Below are 23873 nucleotides of genomic sequence, written 5' to 3' on the forward strand. Positions count from 1 at the left end.
GATATCCTATTTTCCTAATACTATCTGGTGACAGGACCTAGAAGCAATGACATCCCAGTAGCTTATCTATTTTACCTAGTGTCCAGATTTTGGTTTCTAACCATCATTCCCTACCAAAAGCAGGGCTTCTTGGAGAAAACAACTGATTTCAGGTACAGGACAAGGAAATGAGAAGGCACCCCTATATTGATGGCAATATGTCAAAAGGACATAGAACACAGGTTAAAGGGGATCCTATTGACTGAATTTGATGAAACTTTTGCATACCACAAATAGTGAATATTGCTCATAATTAAACGATCTCTGGTACTTTTATAAAGAGATAGCAACTGTTGAATCTAGGAAAAGACAGCTATTATTTGCTGGGCCATTCCTACTACAAAGCCTAAAATTACTCAAAACAAAACTAAAACATTTAGGAACTAAAACAAAACAGTAAGATCCTACTTAGAAAATGGAAAAAAGAAAATGAGGTAGGGCTGGTGAAATGGCGGAGCCAGCTCAGGTACTTTCTCTCAAGCCTGCAGTGGTGGTTGGAATGGGAATGTCCCCTAGAGGCTCAGGATTTGAACTCTTGGTTCCTAGCTGGTGACACTGCTTGGGTAGGTTCAGGAGGCGTGGCTTCCTGGAGGAAGCACATCACTGAGGGCCACTTTGGAGGGCTTACAACCTTGCCTCACTTCCAACTCTCTTTCTGCATCATGCTTGTGACTGAGGACATAAGCTCTGCTACCTGTCCTAGTCACCATGCCTGCCGCTTGCTACCATCCGTCCCTGCCACAACAGACCCCTATCCCCCCCAGAACCTGACATAAGCCAAAATAAACTCTTCTTCTCTAGGTTGTCTTTGTCACAGGATTTTATCACAGCAGCAGAAAGTAACATAGAAACCTGATATACTGAGTTTAACCCCCTAATTAATTAATATTTGACTTACACTAACTGTCCTCTGACCTCCACTTGCAACCCCTTCCCCACAAATGAAATGTAAAAAATAAAAGGGTAAGTTGAATAAACTTAAGGCAATAATGTAGGAACGTATGTGAGGTACTACAGATGGGAATATGGGCTGTTTAGAAATTCTGAACTCAAATTGACCACTATGTTTAAGTGTATACATAATACTATGACCCAGAAATCGTACTCCTAAGTATGTATTAGTGGGAGCTGACAATACTATTCACATACTATTTCCAGTTCTGTCAGTTCTAGATATATTGTAGACTATTTCCCAGCATCTTTGAAAGTTGGGTATGGGTATTTAAAATCTGCTTTGACTAATGAATTGTAAATGGCTAGCTATGTACTCCTCCTCCTCTTACAGAAGAAACCATCAAAGCACATGTTCGGATGAAGTCTCTATCAACCTGCATGCGGTTACAGTGAGCTGAATGAACCTACTCATCTGGGATTAGCCTTATATAGCAGGAATGAGAAAGAAATCCACACTGTTTTTCAAAATGTACGAACAACTTCTAGTTTACAAGCTGGGTCTCATAATTCAAAGATCATGCAGGTAAAGTGTCCAGCATTACTGACACAGTATGTGCTAAGTAAATGCTAGTTTTCTTCTTGCCCTTCCTTTTATTCTACCAAGATGGCAGGTATGATCGATAGCTCACCTGGATCTGCTGGGAGAAATGTGCAATATCTTGATCGGGCTGATTCCCCGAGGCCAGCATTCGACTTCTGTTGTCCACGAACTGCTGAAGCTTGCTGGAGAGCTGCTCGAACATCTCCGCCTGGGGCAGGAGCTTCTTGAGGTTGCTCTCCTTTTCTTGCTGCTGGCGCTGGAGCTGTTCGAAGCGCTGGCTCACCTCGGCCAGTTTGCCCTGCAGCACTGAGGCTGTGGTGCTATCGGCCGTCTCCATGAACTGAGTGACCATCTCGTGGGTGGCTTCCAAGCTGCTTTTCTGCCGAGCAATGTCTTGTTTCAGTTTCTGTCATCAAGAACAAGTCTGTCAGTTGGGGCTTACTTACTCTAATATATCTGAGTCACCAATTAATAACTTTTAATAACTCCATGCTCAAGGAGACTGAAGGACTGTAACTGAGCCTGAAGGATGCTACACCCTTTAGTTCTTTATCCATTTCACCAAGTTATTTTGCTCCCACCACTTTTCCTGGGGTTCAACAGTGGTTTGGAAGTGGGGGAGAAAAATTTTTCTTTCTTTTTTGTGATGTTGGAGATTAAACACATGATATTGTCCATGTTAAGTGTGTGCTCTATCACTGAGCTACACCCCCAGACTGAGTAGTTGAAATATCTACATAGATTAGTCATCACCTTTCAACCTTATCAGAAGATTCCTGGACATGAATTATTCTCCTGTTACTTTTTCAAAGTTATATTTTTACAAAAAAGATAAATAATCCCCCTAGAGTAACATACAAGACAAAATCTTACCATGTTGTTGGCCAAGACTTCTTGGATGACCCCTGATGAGAGTGATGCCACCTGTTCCCCTTCCAGGTTTTGTTCAACTTCCCTCATGGATTGCAGCAGGCTCTCCAGGCTTTCCTGAACACTCTGGGACTGAGCAATGGCCTTCTGCAGCAGAGCAGAGCGCTCAGCCAAGCTACAGGAGAGGCTCTGGAAGTGGCTGAATATGGAATCTGGAAAAATCAAGACCATGAGAAGAAACGCTGGACACATACACACAAAAAAGATATTTTTAAGAACAAAAAGCTGGGCTGGGCAGTGGTGGCGCACGCCTTTGATCCCAGCACTCAGGAGGCAGAGGCAGGCAGATCTCTGTGTGTTTGAGGCTAGCCTGGTCTACAGAGGGAGATCCAGGACAGGCACCAAAACTACACAGAGAAACCCTGTCTCGAAAAACAGAGAGAGAGAGAGAGAGAGAGAGAGAGAGAGAGAGAGAGAGAGAGAGAAAAGAAGAAGAAGAAGAAGAAGAAGAAGAAGAAGAAGAAGAAGAAGAAGAAGAAGAAGAAGAAGAAGAAGAAGAAGAAGAAGAAGAAGAAGAAAAGAAAGAAAGTAGCTTGGTAGCACACACTTTTAATCCCAGCACTCAGGATGCAGAGGCAGGTGGATCCTCTGTAAACTTGAGGTCTCCCTGGCCTATAAAATGAGTTCCAGGACAGTCAGGGCTACATTTAGACCCTGACTCAAATACAAAACAAAACAAAAATCAAACAAACAAAATACTCAAGAAGTAGAAGTATTTAACTTGCATACATTAATTAAAAATAATTGACATTAAAACAAATGGAATATTTTTAAAGTATATTAGTATAGGAGCCAAATTCAATTAATTAGTTATTTGGCATTTAGTAAGAGCCAAAAATTATGCAATATACCAAGGACTAAAGATAATTAAGATAAAGTCTCTGGTCTTAACAAAATGAAGATTGCCAATCAGCATACGTAGAGGAAACACAACACAACTAACAATGAAACAGCCCTGATTACTATACCTGTACTAGAAGCTTGTCCTAGAGGAACTCAAAATAATAATTTCTTATTTTTTGTTTTTTTGAGTGATAGGGTATGGTAGTTTGATGAGATGTTCCCTCGTAAGTCTTAGACTCTTGAATACTTGGTCCCCAGATGGCAAGATTAGGAGGTGTGGCCTTGTTGGAGGAAGTGTGTCACTGAGGTGGTTTTATTTAAGGGCCCAAAAGCCTCCTGACATGCTCAGTGCACTCTGTGTATCTTGCTTATGGTTCAAGATGGGAGCTCTCAGCTGTTCGGGCCAACATGCCTTTGCTCTGTCATCATGGACCCTAGCCCTCTAGAACAGCAGGCCCAATTAAATGTTTCCTAAATAAGTTGCCTTGGTCATGGTGTTTATCACAGCAAAGTAACTAAGACACAGGGTTAATGGTTAGGATTTGACAAAGGCCATAAGCCCTCAGGTCTGTCTCCTTCCCTCCCCCTCACTCTTGGCAAGTAAATGGGATAGATAGTTATGGCACACAAATTATTTTTAAGATGCACCCACATTATGGAATGACTGCATCAAGTTAGCTAACATGTAAAAGTTACTTTACATACTTAGCAGTTTTGTGGTGAGAACATTTAAAAACATTTAAAAATCCACTCTTTTAGCAATTTTCCAATATATAATGTATTGACTAAAGCCATGCTGTACCCTTGGCCAAATCTTGAAAGATGAACAGGATTTCATCATTCATGGCAAGCACAATGAAATAAATGTTAGGTAAGAAACAGGAGAAACTTCAAAGGCAGTAAAACTTGGGAACAAGTTTACTTAGAAAATGAAAGAATCAGGGAACAACTAGACAGCAGCTACTAAAAGGGTTGAAGCCAGGGGTACGAGTCTCCAGTGCAGTAACAGAGTTCACTGGAAAGGGAGCTACTTTATGAGATCTTGCACACATTTGCCCCCATCCTTGGCTTAGTGCTCTGGACACCTGTTGACACTGTGTGCTATATACTGCAAATTGAAGATCACAGTAGACCCAAGCGGATAGGATTACCATTGCTGCTTCGTACCTGTAGTTTCTTGAATAGGCCTATGGTCCAGGGATGGTTCTCCTTCAATTTCCATTAGGTCATGGGCTGCTTTTTGAAGCTTTTCCACAGGTACTTGGTGCTCAGCCAATTCTTCCTGTAACTGCTGCTTGTTCAAAACAAAAACAAACAAACAAAAGAAAACAAAACCCGAACATTTCAGTGAGTAGTCGTTAAAGGTGATTCTAGTAATCTAGAATAGTAACCAACCTTATAGAGAAATTCTATTTATCCACAGCCATAGATACTAAAGAATTTATGATTAGATCTTACTTAAGACATCTCAATGAATGCATTTATTAGTATTTATATCATTAGTTTCCTCTAGCCATGGAACAGAAGACCTTGACACACAAACATGGTCCATATCTGCTTACCTTTGTCGTTGCAAGCTGCTGCTGCAGGATTGCAGGGTCAGAGGCAACAGTGTCTGAGAGGATCTTCTTCACACTGGCCTCACAAGTCAACATCCAGGCCTGTAGGCTGTCAGCGCTGCTTTGGAATTGCTGATACTGGCCCAGCAGCATGTTCAGGTGAGAGCCCAATCGTGTACACTACGCCAAAGGAAGAAAGAAGCCAAAGGTAGCAGCTTTCAGAACAGTGTTCAAAGAAAGAGCCCTGTCCTGCTGGAGAGAATGGACTGCAGCTTCCCACACTGGTTTAACTGTCTGCAAGTGGGTGCGTCATTATTTGTACTGTACAAACAGTCATCTCACCCTGTATGTCCCTGGGAAGACTTAATGAGTTGCATGACATGCCGGCAAAGAAACAGACATCAGATTGTAGGCAAAAGTCAGGAATGAATGGTGAAAAAAAACGTTCCTTTTGGGAGATTAGAGATGTTGACAGTATGATAGGGAGTGGTGTGTAGATTCTTAACTTTAGGAGGAAGAATTTTTTTTTTTTTGATTTGCAGGAATGTGGTGATATTTTGTTTGTACTCTAACAAATAAAATTTGCCTGAAGATCAGAGGACAGAGCCAGCCACTAGATTAAACACACCTTTAATCCCAGCACTTGGAATCTCATGCCTTTGCTCCCAGTATTTGGGAAGCACACATGCAATTAATTCCAGCACTAAGAAGGTTGAGACAGGAAGTGATATGGCTGTGTGGAGAAAGGAATATAAGGCAAGAGGAGACAGGAACTTGGCCCTTTTGGCTGAGGACTCGGGCATTCAATCTGAGGATTCATGGAGACAGGATCTTCCCCTTTCTGCTGAGGAGTTGGCAGGTGAGAAGTGGCTGTGGCTTGTTTCCTCTGATCTTTCAGCATTTACCCTAATATCTGGCTCTGGGTTTTCATTATAAGACCAATTAGGATTTGTGCTACATAGGAAGATAAGGATACATACATCCTAGAACACACTGTCTAGGAATAATGACTGCAGCTGGCTCAAATTTTGCTGTGCTATGTATCTGGTAAGCTCAAGATGCTGGTCAGGACACAGGAAGATGAGCCCTCTACCTTCCCCAGTGGTGTGAAACCCATCCCAACAACAACAGGACTAGGGAGGGGTTGGACCATGGGCCCACACAGCCTACATTTTTTGTATAGTTCATGAAACCCATTTGCTGGTGGGTCACACACTGTGGCTCATGGCTCATATTTTGAGCCTCAGAAATGACACATGGTTATTTGAGGACTGCCATGATTGTTTCTCTGGAGACTGATGGGGTCTCCCTTACCTTAGAGTGGAGAGTGGTGTATCTATCTGTTGCGTCCTTCAGTTTTTCATTCACTAAGTTTCTGGTAGCTGATGGTTCTTGGCCTTCCTCAAAATTGCTTTCTGTGTCTAGGACTTTCTGTCCTGAGATAGTCACAAATCTCAGGTCTCCTTTGTGGGAAATGACATCCTCTGAGAAGCTTCCTTGCCGCTTTAGCAAGGAGCCCAGGGCTTCAGGGCTGCTGCTGCCCTTGTGCATACTGTCTAGTTCATTCTCGGACCGTTCTAGCCAGCTGTCAAACTCCCTGTGGTCTTGCAGGAACTTCTGCAGTTCATCTCGTAGTGTCTGTGTCTGCTTCAGCTCTGCCTCCGACTGGGCCAGGGAAGCTGCATATTGCTCCTTCAGCTCGCCTAGCTTCTCTTGCAGCTTCTGTCGTTCTTCAGGTGTAAGATTGTGACCATGTTGGTCCAGGAAGGCCTGAGCTGACTGGGTGGCCACAATGAAATTCTGCTGCTGAGAGAGCAATTCTTGGTGACGTGCCTGGTGAAAAAAACACCCCAAAGGACATCAGTAGGAAAATGTGAACAATTTGGCTATATTTATAGCTAGAGGTAGAGACGCTAGAGGTGGAGCAGTTTCTACCCGTTTCAAAATACCACTGACTGTAGTGCCAGGTGTGGCAGCACACGCTTTTAGTCTGTGAGTTCAAGGAGAGCAAGAGCTACACAGTGAGACTCTATCTCAAAAACAAACCCAACAAATTATAACAAAACCTATCACTGTAGGGAGATAATACCATATTTAAGATGACATGTGAATGCCAAAAAGGTGTTACACATCTCTACTAAAGGGATGTAATGAGCTAAGGGTTAGATATGTCAAAAATCTACATTGAAGTCCATAAGAACACTCAGAGAATGAGGAACACTGCTGGGTAGAAAGAATATCCTATGTGGGAGTGGTGAAGAAGTACTTTTTAGAGGAAGAAACTCTAAGCTAGGATCTGAAGAATACTTTTTAGAGGAAGAAACTCTAAGCTAGGATCTGAAGAATAAGCAAAATAAATAAATAAATAAATAAATAAATAAATAAATAAATAAATAAATAAATAAATAAATAAATACAAGCCATGCCTTCCTTTATTTTCAACAGTTAGGGGCAAAGAAAATCCTAAAAGTCCGCCAAAGCTCAGAAGAGTGAGAGCCCAGCAGCTGGAGGCTCAAGGTAGGAAGATGACTGATGAGGTCAAGGGAGCAGGACAGGTCCTAGGAGGCGGCAATAAAGACCGTCAACCGTATTTTAGACATACCAGGAAGGTAAAATAAAGTTCTGAGGGGACACACCATCTTAGAAACAAGATGGCTCAATATGGGAGAGTGATAGAAAGAAATCTAGGATGATAATTAGTTTGGGAAATTAAGAAGGAACATGCAAAGAACAGGTTGGATTGACAGGCAGGTCAGGTCAGGTCAGGTTGCAGATCACAGATGAATTCTGTTTTCAGGTTGCAGAATGTGTGGTTACAGGTTGCAAAGAGGCAGATAGATCTGTATATTGGTTGGAAACTCATTAATGATGTTAGCTCAAGATAAATATATATACATGGAATATGTCAATACTGGTAACTGAAGTACTTCAATGAAAGTACCCAAGGAAAGCATACTGTTTTTTGGGTGTGTGTTTCTATATGTGCACATGAACATGTGTATGCAGGTGTGGCCAGAGATCAATTCTGGGTGCTGTTCCTCAAAAGTTGCCCACATTATTTTTTGAGTTACTCTCTCCTTTGGACCTGGAGCTAGGATAGGCTGGCTGGGACCCCCATGGAGCTCCCTTCTCCATCTCCCCCATGCTAGGATTACTAGCATGCACTACCATGTCGAACATTTTAACATGGGTTCTGATGATCAAACTTGGGTTCTCATTCTCATGTGGCAAATAATTTACCAACTGAGCTATCTTTTCGGCCCCAGTAAAGCATATTCTGGTAGATGAGAAGAGGGCTGGATCTACCTGGAACTATAACAGTATTTCAAAGGCTGACCAAATAAAAAGGAGGATGATTAGGGCGAAAAAGTGCTACAGAAGGCAAAGGAGAAAGCACTTCAACAACAATCAGCAGTGTCCAAGCTGCTGAGATACTGAAGACACTAACTAAGGTGCGATCAGTTTTCTAGAGTGAGGGCGGTTCCTTTCTACAACTCATCACAGACAAGCTACTGCCCTTACCTTCATTAACTCATATTGTCTGTCCAGTTTCTCTGGTACTTGGTTCACCTCCACACAACCATCAGTGGCATCCAAGGCTCCTTTTCCCAGGCTAGCTCTGGAAAGCTGCTCCATTCCTAGAAGGTTGGTCTGTGGCTGTCTTTCAGATGACCCCACAGAAGTCACCCAATCTAAGAGAGCATCAATCTTCCTCCTGTTCTCTGCCAGCTCAGTCGCTGCTTTACTCTGAAATTCAGAAGCATTCCAGTGAGAACACCTTAGACCACAGGTCAATAAGGCAAAGTGGGAGAGAAGGCCAGTGCTAAAGGAAAAGAGATGCTGTTCTCGTGTGAAATCTTCCCTTACAAAAAGAGGAGGATCTTCTAAATCTGTGGAAATACTTCTTTAAGATAAACTCCAGATTTCCTCGATAGCTCAATAGCTTAAAGAAAAATAACCAAAAACACCTCAATAAAACAAATAAACAAACAAAATGGACAAATGTCAGAATTTAGAAAGGTCCTGCAAATCCAGCAAGCTTTCCTGGATCCTCCCTAACTATGTAGAGGTAACACACTGGCTGGAGAGTAAGTATGCCATAAGCACTGTGCTAATCCGGCTCTTCTTCCCTGAAGGGACAAGGAATGTTTGTCACCTTTATCACAGCCCAGCTGAACACTTAGTTATTAAGCTTGCCTCTCAATTCTACTCACTAGCTCTTCAAGTATTTTACTTAAAAAGGCTGTGCTAAGTGGTGCACACCTTTAATCCCAGAACTCAGGAGGCAGAGCCAGGTAGATCTTTTTGAGTTCAAGGCCAGTCTGGTCTACAGAGTGAGTTCCAGGATAGCTAGGGCTGTTCACAGAGAAACCCTGTCTGGAAAACCAAGAAAGCTATTCTAAGATATATATTCATATATTTTTAAACACTCATCTTTGGGCGGCTTGCTTCTCCTTCCCATGATCTCTACTCTAGAATTAGTATAGGAGTCCATGGCGAACAAAGGATCCAATTCAACCCTTGAAACCTCCGGTGCTGAGTAAACCAGTCAAGACTTCACCTTTGAGTTCTGTTTTAGTTTCTCCTGTCCCACAGTCCACACTGTAACAATACAGCTTGCCTGGAAACAAAGACCCTACACATGTTTTTCTAATACGCTTAGGTCAATCAATACTCATGCAAGAAACACACCGTCGGTTTTTTCCTACCCAGACTATACCCGATCTAAGCCAAAGTACAAACTAGAGATCTAGCAAGTTTTAATTTTGTTTCTGTTGAAATACACTTTTTACCAACCACTCCTGAGCTGAACTCCTGAATATTTTTGGTAAAGAAAAGACCAGCTCGTGGACCTGCTCCTAAAGGCCCCCACCTGTTGTGCTGGTACAAGATTTGGCTTTGGAAAACCAAGTATAGCAGACTGGCTACCTTCTCTGTCTCCTGCTGTAAGGCTGATGTCACCGCTTCCTCCAGCTCCTTCTGGGCCACGCGTGTCCGTTCCTGGAGAACCTCATATTGCTCCTTAGCCTGATGAAGTTTTTCTTTAAGAGCTGTCAACTCCTGGGGGCTCAGCTTGGTCTGATTCTCTTCCAGGAATCCTTCAATGTCTTTGACAGCCGAGGCGAAGGAGGCAGAACGGTTTTGAATGTCACCCTGCAAATCCTTAACAGAGAGAAACAAAGATGACTGCCTTTCTCTCTAGTCCTTTCAAGTCGTCGCCTTCTTCTGTGTAACTTTGGAGCCTGTCCTGGATCTCGCTCTGTAGACCAGGCTGGCCTCAAAATCACAGAGATCCACCTGCCTCTGCCTCCTGAGTACTGGCCTGTGCCACCGCCTGGCTGCATTCTCCTGGTTACCATCTTTTCTCCCTAATGTGGCCTACAAATCCAAGAAGATAAGAGTGACACCAATGTCTCTGACCTCCACTTTGCAGCCCAGAGGAAGGGGCCTTCTTTCAGTTCCTCACTATGTGGTGTTCAACTCCCCTCCTACTTTAAGACTTTAAGCTTTAAGCTTAAAGTCTTAACTTAACTTAACTTTAAGCTTCTGCCTGGTGTCCTTCTGCCTCCTACCCCTTCATGCACTAACCCTGTGTACCTTCACGTCTCAGTTTCATGGTACTCTTTGAAGGAATCTTTTCTCACCCCTAGAAAACCCTAGATTGTCCTTCTTGCCTATGCATGTAATAGTTAGCAGTTATACTCTTTTTTTTTTTTTTTTTTTTTTGTGATCATTTGTGTACTTGTCTATCTCTTCCACCAAATTGTGAACTTTCCTGAGGGCAGGAATGTCTGTTCACCACTGATGCTGTCACTAAGCACTGTTATGGAGCCAGGACAAACATTTACTGGAGCAATGGCAAGAAGGGTGAATTCACACCGACCTTCAAGTCCCTTTGGTTCTTCTGCAAAGCACAAAGCTCCTGCTGCGAGGCCCCGCCTTGGTGCCTTCCCAGCGCTCTTTCTGCCTGTCCAACCCAGCTGCAAAGGTCCTCCAGCTTCTGATGGCAGGTACTTTGTTGCTTCTGCAGAGTCTAATTAAAATGCAGAGGAGTTAAGAAATAATCAACTCTCATTTTACAAAACAAGATCATTTCCTGAAATGTAAAACAGGACAATTATATATCAAAGATAGAAAAGTTGGTGGAACACTGGAAGAGAAAAAGGCACAGAAATCATATTCCAGAAGCTCCTCTCATCTGGGCTGTCTGTTATCTGGGTGTGCAGTTGGAATGATAATCAGAAATAGTTGTAGAGATGTGCTCCTAATGCAGGGTTGAGTTTGAAAGCTCATTTGGAGACTGCTATTATCAACTTTGGAATGAACAACATTGAAAACCACACGATAGTGGTGAGGATAATAAATTTGTCTCTCTGAGACTTTCTTCCTTTGGAACAAGAGGATATGCTGTAATTTAAGTCAGAAATGTGAAAGAGTGTAATTAGAATAAAAAGAAAAAACTCAAGAGTATGGATAATTGATAAGCTAAATGAGGTTCTTAATAATTGAACTGGCTTTATAAATCAAGTGTCTCACAACTGCATAAGACCATTAAATAGAATGATTACTGGGCAGACACAAGAGTGTGGTTTGGCTATTTTGAGAAGAAAACTGTCCAAGAATAGCAACTGCCTTGGGTGGCTATACTAATTCCACTGGAAGAGACAGGCCCAGGGGAAGAGAAAGAGGAATATGTTTCCATGCCTGATCCTTTCACCATTTCTCAGGTCAGCTCCATGACACTAAAGTACCCAACTGAGCAACAATTGAGCATGATGTGTTTCTCCTGATCATCCTTCTAATAATTGTTTCCACCAGACTGCCTTCTGATGGCATTCTGATGTCAGAGTCGCCTGCACTTACAAACAGGTGACCATACTGGCCCTCAGTCCCTCTTTTTTAGGAAAAACAAGAGGAGCACTGGAAGAGAACTCCTAAGAGCTCTTCAGCTGTGAAACAGGATCTTCATGGGTTAGGATGAGTGCAGATTGAATCTGAAAAAAGCAAAGCAAACAAGTTAACGCACACACATTCAGAGCAAATAGAGAGAGGCAGAGTGTTTCTGACAAGGTTAATGCACACTGTGGAATTAATTCCATGCTCAGAATGTTCACATGCAGTTCTATTACTTGCTGCAGTTAAGGTGGCTCAGACCAATCTGCTTTATTAATTATCTACAGGATACACTACACTGTATAAATGACGAGGTAAGAGCATTGCACATGTTCAGGTATGGAGAGCGGCCTGAAATAGTTCATCAGGATTTATTTCAATTTCAACATAGTTGAAATAATCAGACAGTGGCAGGGGACAGAAGGCATTGGCTAACCTAATTTTTTTTTAAGTCTGACCCAAAAGGTCAACTATACTGTGCATAAAACAGGAGCCCTTGAGACAGGTTTTCTGGGGAACATGACAATTCTACTACCATTTTGTTGTCTACCAAGTCATTCAAATGGCAGAAATGACAAAATCATTATTTGAGATAGTCTAAGGTTATGATTATACTAGAAATTGAATTATATTGAATTTGAATTTCACAAGGTGAGAGTTATGGTGGGAAATGGTAGGACAATCATCAGATTAAAAAAAAAAGAAAAGAAAAAAGAAACCATCAACTCTGCTTTTGTGTATTGTGTTGCATGGTGAAAAACTGGGCACTTCACATGTAGAAAAGTGCTAGAAAATAATAACGTAGGGCTGGAGAGATGGCTCAGAGGTTAAGAGCACCAACTGCTCTTCCAGAGGTCCTGAGTTCAATTCCCAGCACCCACATGGTGGCTCACAACCATCTGTAATGAGATCTGGTGCCCTCTTCTATGTACATAATAAATAAATAAATAAATCTTCAAAAAAAAAAAAAGAATAACTTAAATATTCCAAAAACAAGGCTAGGCAAGGTGGCTAGTGCCTTTAATCACAGCACATGGGCAGAGACAGGGGAATCTCTGTGAGCTCAAGGTCAACCTGGTCCACACAGAGTCTACCTAGGTGAGACAGTGAAACACTGTCTTAAAAACAGAAACAAAAAGTAGCTAAAACAATACTATTCTGATTAAATATTTATCTCAAAATGTTTGAAGACTGTCAAGGAATCTCATAATGAGTTATTTGAAAAGCCTGTAATAAAACTGATTTTCTGAGCCATTCTTGTCCGGTGCTCAGAGTGCCAAGATGCTCTACAGTCTCAGTGAACGCTGAGAAAGCAACAGGCAGAAAGGTCAGCTATAATTTTTACGTGAAAGTTGAGACAATGGGACATAGTAAGAGTAGAGTCTCACTAAAATGAAAAACACTTGCACATGCAATTTGCACACAAACATATATATTCCCTCACACACATAAAACAAGAAAAAGAGCCGGTCCACAATGGCTTGTAGGGCATGAAATTTTCAAGTTGGTAAACCTGGGTTCCTGGAATTGTGATAGGTTCCAAGGAATCTGCCTCGGCCAGAAAACCCCCAGAAGACATCCCCAAAGACAAACTGAGCTCAGCTGCTGGTTCAGCCTGACCTTAAGCTGAACTTCTTGCTGGGTTTGCTGAAGATGGCCCTGCAATGCATCCCTCCGAGCTGCAGTTTGCTCCACAAGGTCCTGGAAGGACCTCTGTAATTCATTCAAGCACTGCTGCATCTGTTGATTCTGCTGAAGAGACAAGTCTTGTTCATGCTCAGAGATAAAGAACTGGATATCCAAAGCAAGAGCATCCAGCTGAGATTTCCTTTCAGCCATAGATTGTTTCATCTCCTAAGGCAAGCAGGAAGAGACAAACAATCAAACAACTTTTATTTCTCTAGTCAATGAAAAGCTACTGGTTTTGAGAATTAAAGGTTAGTCTCATATTTTCATAATTGGTACTGATTAATACTTAATATAGCAAATCTCACTTTTTGGTCTTTATAAATTCCCAAAGCATGGCACTAATTGAAAGTATGCTTCCATTACTGGACTTAGTTCTACAATTCAGTTTTCAATTATTTATGCTAACAGAATTATAACAGAATTATACTATTGGTAATCCAAAATATATATGACTTAATCTTCTTCTTATTTATTTATTTTGGTAGAGGCTTATGGGGGACCCGCCCCCATCTTTTTCCCCAGGGTACTCTTGAGGAGAGAGGGATAAGAGATTTAGACAGAAGGATAGAGGGGAGAGAGACAGAGGAAACACAGGATAGATCGGGAGGGCCTGGATACTTATCCACCAGCCCCTTCTGTCTCTTCTAAAGGGTTTTTGAAGGAATGACAAGAGGTGGAGGAAAAGATCTTCCCCTAGCACAGCCAAGTACCTGGTAACTACATACATGGTCAATCCATTCCCTTATGCAACCCTGCTGGGTAAAGCAAGCTCAGATCTCACTAGGAAACCTCTGTGGGCTCCCTTAGAGGCTTGTGTATGTTGGGCATCCACTCTTCCACTTAGCCACAACCCAGCTCCTTTTGTCTCGCTTATTTGAAATAGGGTCTTATTAAGCTGCTCAGGTCAGCCTTGAACTCATTTTTAAAGCCCAGAAAGGCCTTGAATTTGTGATTCTCTCAGCTCAGCCTCCCAAGCACCTGAAATTAGAGGCCAATGCCACCAGCTCTGACTTAATTGAAAAAAAAAAAAAGTTTTGGAAAAACACAACATTGATTTCTGATGCAAGGTTTGGGGCTGGAGAGAGGGCTCAGCAGTTAAGAGCACTTGCTGCTTTTCCAGAGAAGCCAGGCTCAATTCCTAGCACCCACACATTGGTAACTAGTTCTAGGAGATTCAGTGCCCTCTTCTAGCCTCAGTGGGCACTACATGCACACTGTGCACAGACACACATGCAGGCAAAACACCCTCCATGTAGGCTTTGGTATCTATTTTTATTTGTCCAGTGAGTAATTTGTATGAAAGTCCTGAGAACGCAAGAAGCTTACTTTGATTCACTATGACAACTTTTTATTGTTAGGTGGCTGGAGAGATGAATCAGTGGTTCAGAGCACCTACTGTTCTTCCAGAGGACACTGAACAGCACAGGACAATCTATAACTCCAGTTCTAGGAGATCTGACTCCCTTTCTGGTATCCCACATACAAACACACAGGTCCCCACACATATATTTAACATTAAAAAAACATTTGTATAAAAAAAGATTTATTTACTTTTATCTTATGTGTATGGTTGTTCTGCCTGCATGTATGTCTGTGTATCATGTGCATACAGAGTCCACAGAGGCCAAGAGAGAACATCAGATCCCCTGGAACTGGAGTTAAAACATGTGGGTGCTGGAAACTGAGCCTGAGTCTCTGGAAAAGTAGCCAGTGCTCTTAACTGCTGAGCTTTCTCTCAAGTCCCAAAACAAAATCTTAAAATTGATGATGATGATAGGGTGGGTGGGTATGCTTGTACTGTGTGTGTGTATCCGGATGGACTCATACCACTGTTTGAGTGTGGAGATCAGATGACAGCTGTCAGGAATTGTATCTCCCTCCATCATCAGTTCTGGGTGACGAACTTAGGTCATCAGACTTGCAAGGCCAACGCTTTACCTGCAGAACCATCTCCCTGTCCCTGTTTGCCCTGTTTGTATATTCAAACTTCTCTCTCTCTCTCTCTCTCTCTCCTCACTGTGTAGTAATGGCTAGCTTGGAACTTGTTATGTAGACCAAGCCAACTTGAACTCACATAGATCTGCCTAACCTTGCCTCAGTGTGACCACGCCTGGCACGGTATCTTAATGAATAGATACAGTCTGATCCCCTCTCTCTCAGTATCCTTTGAATAGAGCATGAAAAGGACGGGAAGGTCAGTTCTTGCAGAATGAAGTCCAAGTACACAACTGACCACAGATGAACCTTTATGTCTACTTGTCCTGAGGAGGAGAAGGGAGAGGACAGAAGAGGAGGAACAGCTCTAGTTCCTTTTGACTTTCTAAAGAGTTTGCAGGGTGACATCCTTCTGTAACACAAAATTCATCAACTAGTATTAAGAGCTGATGTACTCTAGAATATAGCAACAAAAAGAATAATGGAGTGAATAGAACAGTAACAAAAAGAACAACTAATGAAGGAAACGTATGTCTATGTAGCTATATGCCATAGTTTTAACTTTCTTTTACTGATTAATAAGGAGAACTAATCCAGGTGGTAGCTGTGCACACCTTTAATCCCAGCACTTAGGAGGCAGAGGCAGATGGATCTCTGTGAGTTCGAGCCCAGCCTGGTCTACAGTGAGTTCCAGGACAACCAGGGCTATACAAAGAAACCCTGTCTGGGTGGGGGGTGGGGGTGGGGGTGGGTGGGGGAAGTGGGGGGGGTGTTGAGGGGAGAGCATCTCTTTAGATCAAGTTGTCTAGAATTGTGACCTCCTGGCTAAATCTGACATGCAAAGCCATGTTATAATGCACCATCTGGCCTACAGAAAAAGCTTGCCTACTCACACTTATGGTCAATGGCAAAAAGCTCTCCAGAAATTGTGCAAGATTAGATACCAGGCAAAAGACAGACCCTAGATGCTCAGTACAAAGAAGACACAAAGTCGGGAATATAAAGCCATTCTTTGGACTCTTCAAGAGTAACTGAGAGGAGAAAGAGTCACAGGGTTTGAACCTCTAGGAGTACAATAATCTTCGAAATTAAACATAACTCATCTCATTTCTAAAAGGGACATTCAGCCTTTCTAAGAAAGATTAAGCCTAAAGACCGATTTGCCCATAAGGACAGTGAGGGTTAGAAGTCAAAGGACACGGTGGGGCTGGGTGGAATTTACCTCACACTGCTGGAGAGAGTGACTCAGGTGGTCAGCATCATTTTCCCTGTCATAGCCCTTGCTGTTCAGAGTAAGGCTGGTCCTGCCAACCCAGGCTCTCAGATCTTCAAGTTTGCCTCCTAGTTCCTTGTGCTGATTTAACACTGTAGTCTAGGAAATAAACAGAAAGTCAGACTGTAACCCCAGCTCTCCCCAGGCTTTGTGTGAGCCCTGAGGCTAGAGAGACGCCTGGGTGGTTACGAGCATTTGCTGCTCTGCAAAGCATGTGATTGTGGTTCACTAGGGAACTCACAACCACCTGTAACTAAAGTTCCAGGGGACCTGCTATCTTCCTTCTGGTCTCTGCTGACACCCACACTCACATGCAATATACATACACATAATTAAAAATAAATCTTAATAGACCCCAACATAACCAAACAAAAATCTCACAAACCCCACAAAACAAGACACTACCTGTTTCACTTCCATGGCATTCTGGAGGTGGAGGAGTCTGGAACTCCAAGAGTCACTCACAGAGCCTAGAGACTTCTGAAGATTTCTGGCATCTTTCTCCAATGCCTTCAGCAGCTGAGCAGGAACTTCTTGCGGCTGGCTAATAACAATCCGATCCACACATTCCAATTCTTGACTCACCACAGTGGACAGATCTTTCAGTTCCTTGTCTAATACCTGAGGGGACAGAGTAAAGTTACCTCTAACATCAAGAGCAGTGCTGTGGCTAGGGATCAGTGGTGGAGCATGTGCCTACCTTGCTTAAGGCCTAGGTTCAACCCCTAGTACAGAGTAGCAATTTTTGCCTTCTGGGAATCAGCTGTGAACATATCTGTTAGCTCACCTCATGTCTATAAGGACTTAGGGTTTAGAAAAGTAGGTTCCTTAGTTTAATCACTAATTAATTCACATTCCTCAGCTTGAACAACAACAATTGTTTTCTCTGAGGCCACCAAACTAAAATAGGTGAGTACTCAGGACTTGGATTCCGGTTTCTGACTAAGTGTAGTACTCTGGCCACTACACCTTGGCTCCTAAGACTGTCAATTTCCTTTCCCAGGTGCTGGAGGCCATGTCAGAGGAGCAGCAGGTGGCAACTGAGTTCAGGAGATGAGCTCACCAGCATGCAAGGCACTGATGGATGAATCTCATAGGCAAGCCCTCCCCGTCCCCCAGAGTCTCAGGCCCAGAATGTCTCCTGCGACTGCTGTGCCATTACATATTGCCACTGGCATTTTCCTTTTTTTTTTTTTTTTTTTTTTTTGGTTTTTTTCGAGACAGGGTTTCTCTGTGTAGTATTGCGCCTTTCCTGGAACTCACTTTGTAGACCAGGCTGGCCTTGAACTCACAGAGATTCACCTGCCTCTGCCTCCCGAGTGCTGGGATTAAAGGCGTGAGCCACCACCGCCCGGCACCACTGGCATTTTCCTATGGTATCTGGCTGGTGTAAATGTGCATGAGGAGATCCCCACTGTCTTTCATGGAGTGTGATTATCTCATGGAAAGATCCCGTTCTACTGGGCATTTTTACCTGTGGATTATTATGATTTCCTCCTAAGCTATACTGTTTAACTGAAGCAAAAATTTTATACATTGGTAGTGTTAGTTCAAATAGGATTTTGGTGACTGAGGGTTTTTAATATAGTAAGAGATTGTTATAGAGATTAGTTTAGTGGGAAAATTAATATAGGCAAAGATAGGATAAAATATTGCACCTGACCCTGAAAAAACAGAGGCTGCAGAGGATTAAAAATAAGAACAGGGAAGTGTCACACAGCTAGAACACATGAGTTTCTCTTGAGGAGCCATATAGACTGTGGCTTAGATTAATGACTAAGAAAAAAACTGAGGGGCTGAGGAGATGGCTCAGTGGTTAAAGAGCACTGGTTGCTTGTCCAGAGAACCCGGGTTCAATTCCCAGCACCAACATGGCAGCTCACAACTGTCTGTAACTCCAGTTCCAGGGTATCCAATACCCTCATATGGACATACATTCAGGCAAAATCATGAATGTACATGAAATAAAAATAAATTATTAAAAAAAGAAAGAAAGAAAAACAATTGAGTCCCAGAAAACCAGCTAGCTCAAGTTCTTTTAATCTTAATGTTGAGAGATGTGTTCACAGGTTTTGGTGTGCATCATAGCTAAAACAAAGCTTTAAATATGACTTAAGGTTAGGTTAAGATGTTTTTGTTAATAGCTTTGAGGTAAAAAACCTTGAGAACTAATCTAAAGTTTAGAAAAGCACACAGTTGAGTGAGGGACTTGTTGAGGTCAAGGAACAAGAACAAAGCACCCCAATTATTATTAGCTGATGTGCCTTTGTTGCTAGGATGGTTTGGTTTTCAAAAGTGATGACTAATTCCTTTTTCCCATTTCTGCCCTCAGCTTCCTGATACAAAAAATTGTGGATGAATGGGTATGCACCCTGAGGATTTAGAGCTGACTGATTGCTTTACATATATAAAAGTTTAGATTTGCAATTCTTTTAAGATTTCTTTTAAGATTGTCTTTGAGATAAATAATAAAATGATTGATCCTTTCTTTGTAACTATAAAGTACAGCCTGCCAGTAAAAGAATTGGTTGAGAAAAAATACCTTGTTTGCAGTCGGGCAGTGGTGGCGAACACCTTTAATCCTAGCACTCTGGAGGCAGAGGCAGGTGGATCTCTGTGAGTTCAAGGCCAGCCTAGTCTACAGAGCGAGATCCAGGACAGGCACCAAAGCTACACAGAGAAACCCTGTCTCGAAAAACCAAACCAAACCAAATCAAACCACACATCTTGCTTGCTTACATTCTGTTAATCTATAACAAGTTGCTTGGATATGAATGTATGTAGGTTCTTGGGATAATGTTTTTCACCTGTAATATGTAAAATGATTATTCATGTAAGGGATATGGAAAACATGTTGTTTTTTCACTTGTATTCATTGTAATCATTCACTTGAAAAATAGAATGCAACCACATTGTAATTTTTATACTGCTTGAAAGATTTTGCTGGGATATATAAACTGTAAGGGAAAAAATAAAGTTAGTTAGAAGGAAGACATCAGGAGAGATAAAAGGGATACTTCTGGATAGAGGTAAGAAAAGAAATAAAGAACAGAGGAAGATGATAGAGACACTAAAGGTGTGTGTGTGTGTGTGTGTGTGTGTGTGTGTGTGTGTGTGTGTTCCTTTTTTTGCAGGCCCCAGAGAGTCACGTTTTACTCTCTCAGATAGAAAAGTCAAATTGAGTGATTAATCGGCCGACTCCGTTGGATCCCCCTCAATCCCTGAACTGCTAGAGGCTGGTCCTTACAGCAGCAAAACCCAGGCAGCTAACATGTGGAATGAGGGTGCTCCAAGGGAAATCAACCAAAAAGATGACTTTTTCAATCCAAATTCTAAGGGGGAAGAACCAAAGAATATAAAAATACCTGGAAATAGTCTTCCCATTCAGCTGTTTTATAATATTCTTACTCCTCAACAGAGAAGCCAGTAATGGGTGGTGGAAAAGTCTAATAGTGTTTTAGAGTATCGCCTCATTTCCCTCTTAGTCACCCTACCTATACCACATACTAGATATTGGGAAACATGCAAACTTCTACAGGCTCTATCATCTTCATTTTGGCTTCTAATTTCAACGAGTGAATCATTTTCCCTTTCAAGGCTGCCTTTCTATCCGTTCTATGTTCTTAAGAACCTGGTACTATCTATTATCAGCTTCTCCCTTCCTTATCTTCTCTAAAATTCACTGAAAACATTTCTTAGTCACTCTACATCCTCTAGCTGGTGTCCTACCTCTTTTCTTGTCTGTAACATGAACGCTTCTGGAAAGAATGACATACAGTGATCATCTGTCAACTAGTTTCTATCTCAGTACTCCATGGAAAGAGTTTTAACAAGGTCATCTTTGAATCAGTCTTCAGTGGACTCAGTATCTTTGCCCTTTGTTCTTCCTAGAGGTCTTTTCCTTCAGTTTCTGTAGGGTCGGTGTTTCTTGGTGTTCTTTGAAAATCTGAAACAGGACTGGGGATGTGGCTCAGCACGTAGGAGGATTGGCTTGAGGAAGCATGAAGACCTGAGTTCAAATCCTATAGTCCCACAGAAAAAGCTGAGAATGGCCATGGACACATGAAGCCCTAGTACTGGAGAGTGATGAGGAACAGGAAGATTGCTGGAGTTTGCTGGCCAGTATCCTAGTTCAGGTTCAGTGAGAAACCCTGTCTAAAGGGTGGAAGATAGAGGGTCATGGAGCAGGCAATGAAATAAATGTCTGTGGCCCACTTGTGAATGTGCATAGGTGTGAACAACCACATGTGTACATGCACAATACACAAAAGCAAAAGAGAAAAAGGAAAAAGAAACCACTAAAACCAACCAACTAACCAACTAAATATAGCTGGTTTCATTTCTGAAATTGTGAATCAAATTTTTGGTTTAACACACAAACAAACCAACCAAAACAAAGCATGCGCAGGACAGAGAATAACCTGGGTGTCACATTCAGAAATGCCATCTACCTCCTTGGAATAAAGATCTTTATTTATCTTCTTCCCCAACGCTGAGGTTACAAGTGTCCCCAATGCTCCTGGTTTTTGTGAAGATAGGGTCTCACTATGTAGCGTTGGCTGGCCTGAAACTTATTATGTAGACCAGGCTGGCCTCAACCTCATAGTGATCCTTCTATCTCTTTCTCTCAGTGGAAGGATTACAGGCATATACTCCCACATCCAGCCACAAAAGTAAGCAAAACCCTGCTGGCTTTTCTAGCAGGAAAGCATAAGCATTATGGGTTGGAGAGATGGCTCAATAGTCAAGAGCACTTACTGTTCCTAGCACCACTGTTGGGCAGCTGACAACCCCCTGTTAACTCTAGCTCCAGAAGATCTACACTATGGCCTCTGCAGGGATAGTTACCTAACATCACATGTCCATACTCACACTCAGAGATACACATACAAACATAATAGGATTTACTTATCTCATATTGATAGAAAGAGTGTTCTTAGATCTCTGTTCCTAGAGAGTTCCAGTTGTTCCTTTTCAATGTTATTAACATTATAGTCTTTTAATGTTAAAATTACATTTCTTTATTTTTGCATTTGCATGTGCCACAGTGCAAACAGTGTAGAGGTCAGAGAACAACTTGTAAGAATCATTCTCTTCTTCCATTACACAGGTCCTGGGGATTGAACTCAGGTCGCCAGACTTGACAGCAAGTGCCTTTATCCAATGAGATGTCTCACTGACACAAATGGTGGTGATTTTGAATTGCCTAAAAAGTTGACTACAAACTCTACATGCAGAGGTGGGTCTGATAGATATAGGCTTCACTGAGGTGATGGGAAGGGGCCATACAGTTGGAAATCATTCCCATTATCACTACTGGGTCTTCTTTTCCCATGGTTGAGTCAAATCAAGGGAAGTACAATGAAGAGGAAGCCCGTGGGCCAATCACTTTCATCTAATCTTACTACTTCAGAAAAGAAGCCTTACCTTCAACAGTGTCCACCTACAGAATCTAAGCAGATGCTTTCTTCAGAAGACACCTTTAGTCTTCTGGAGGAAAAAAGCAGCTGCAGCTGCTGTGCTACCAAGAGAGCTGGCAAGTGGTAGACTTAGTTGCTCCTTACATTTTAAACAAGTTAGAGCCCTGTTTGCATGTGCAAATTTATCTGTTTTCTGGTGTTATTATAAAGGAGGGGGTAGGGATTTATGCAACGTAACTCACATTGCTGTTTAACTTCACTCACTGAAGTTTGTGAACTAGTATTCTCCAGTTAGCTAAAAGCAGACCTTGTCTTTCTTTTTAAAAAAGATTTATTTGTTATTAATTTAAGTGCATGTATATGTATTTGTGTATGGAGGCCAGAAGGAGGTGCCAGATTCATTGGAGCTGAAGTTACAGGTGGTTGCCTGTGATAGACTTGACATAGTTTCTGGGAACCTCTGCAAGAGCAACATGTGCTCTTAACTGCTGAGCCATCTCTCCAGCCCCAGCATTAAGCACTTTGTTTTATCTTTCTTTTCTTTTCTTTCTTTTTTTGAGACAGAATCATTCTGTGTAGTATTGGCTGTCCTGGAGCTCACTACATACATTAGGCTGGCCTCAAACTCACAGAGCTCCTCCTGCCTCTGACTTCTAGTGCTGAGATTAAAGGCATGTGTCACCATGCCCAGCTTACTTCAAGTTTCTTAACCAATCACACTGCATTTGAACTTACCTCATTAACTCAAAGATCATACAAGCAAAGCAGCACATGTACATCCAAACTATTCAGATCTGCCTCTTAAAAGTCTTACCTGTTCTAGCCTAGAATATCCTACCAATACCTAACAAAGAGTCGGAGATTTTTTTTCAATGAGAGTGAAAAGCACTTTTAACCCTTGAAATTTTCAAGGTAGATGGAGACACCATCTTGAAGCCAGTGGGCATGAAAGAATGTTTGGAAACATACCTTGGCCTGACACAGCAGACCCTGCAGCTCTGCCACATTAAGCTCCAAAGGCTGAATCTGTTTGGTTCTCATTTCAATGTCCCGTAAAAGAGACAGATAGGATACCAGCTTCTCATCATGCTCCAAACAAAGTCTCCGGGTAAACACATTCTGTGGAACCAAAAGTAAAATGAAGTTCTGTTGCTTTCCTTAAAGTTGGCTTTTAAAGCAGGTAGTTGTTTTGTTAGTCAAACAGAAAGAAGATATTTTTACTACAAATAAGACAGAATGCTATTCTGTCTGAGCCATTCCTAAGCAGTAGGCAAAGTGATTTTATTAACGTTCTCAGAGAGCAGAAGCTCATAATTACCAATAAATACATCATTTAAAAACATTTCTAAAAGACATTCTGATTTCAGGTAACATCATTCCAATACTTCAAATTAGCTTCAATACTAGTTTCTAATTTTAGGATTCTTGGACAGGCTTTAGATCTCAGCAGTATATTGATTGCATAGCAAGCCCTAGGTCCACTGCTTAGAATCACAAAAATAAAAAACAACAAACAAAAACTCCTGCAAATTTTAGAAAGACACTCACAGGCAATGCCTAATTTTCCAACAACTATATTATAGATCATAAATGAATTGGTAACTTAAGAGAATTAGCTAATACCATAAATATGCATGTATTTATATGTATGTGTGTATGTATATGTGACTTTTCTATCCAATTAAGAATTATACTATCAAGATAGGGCTGAGGATATAGCTCAGTAGTAGAGTACTTGCCTAGGAAGCACCACAAAAGAGAAAGGAAGAAAAAAATCATCATGGCATTAAAGCTAC

General features: G+C 41.8%; 1 protein-coding gene across 18 annotated transcripts in view; it reads right to left on the bottom strand.

Annotated features, from left to right (window-relative positions):
* Macf1 (microtubule actin crosslinking factor 1) overlaps positions 1-23873 on the bottom strand; it is a 334145-nt gene that overhangs the window by 101495 nt on the left and 208777 nt on the right. For 16 of the 18 annotated variants that reach the window (XM_076564989.1, XM_076565001.1, XM_076564994.1 and 13 more), the window contains 12 exons: positions 23047-23196; positions 17063-17278; positions 16607-16756; positions 13381-13614; positions 10751-10900; positions 9796-10029; positions 8389-8613; positions 6181-6699; positions 4870-5046; positions 4475-4598; positions 2408-2616; positions 1623-1940 (listed from right to left, as the gene is read on the bottom strand). In XM_076564989.1, coding sequence (XP_076421104.1) covers positions 1623-1940; positions 2408-2616; positions 4475-4598; positions 4870-5046; positions 6181-6699; positions 8389-8613; positions 9796-10029; positions 10751-10900; positions 13381-13614; positions 16607-16756; positions 17063-17278; positions 23047-23196 — 2706 coding nt within the window. The remainder of the gene's footprint in view (positions 1-1622; positions 1941-2407; positions 2617-4474; positions 4599-4869; positions 5047-6180; positions 6700-8388; positions 8614-9795; positions 10030-10750; positions 10901-13380; positions 13615-16606; positions 16757-17062; positions 17279-23046; positions 23197-23873) is intronic. The other 2 variants (XM_076565005.1, XM_076565003.1) reach the window with 1 other exon arrangement.

Source organism: Peromyscus maniculatus, chromosome 2 (assembly GCF_049852395.1).
Source record: "Peromyscus maniculatus bairdii isolate BWxNUB_F1_BW_parent chromosome 2, HU_Pman_BW_mat_3.1, whole genome shotgun sequence".
NCBI lineage: Eukaryota > Metazoa > Chordata > Mammalia > Rodentia > Cricetidae > Peromyscus > Peromyscus maniculatus.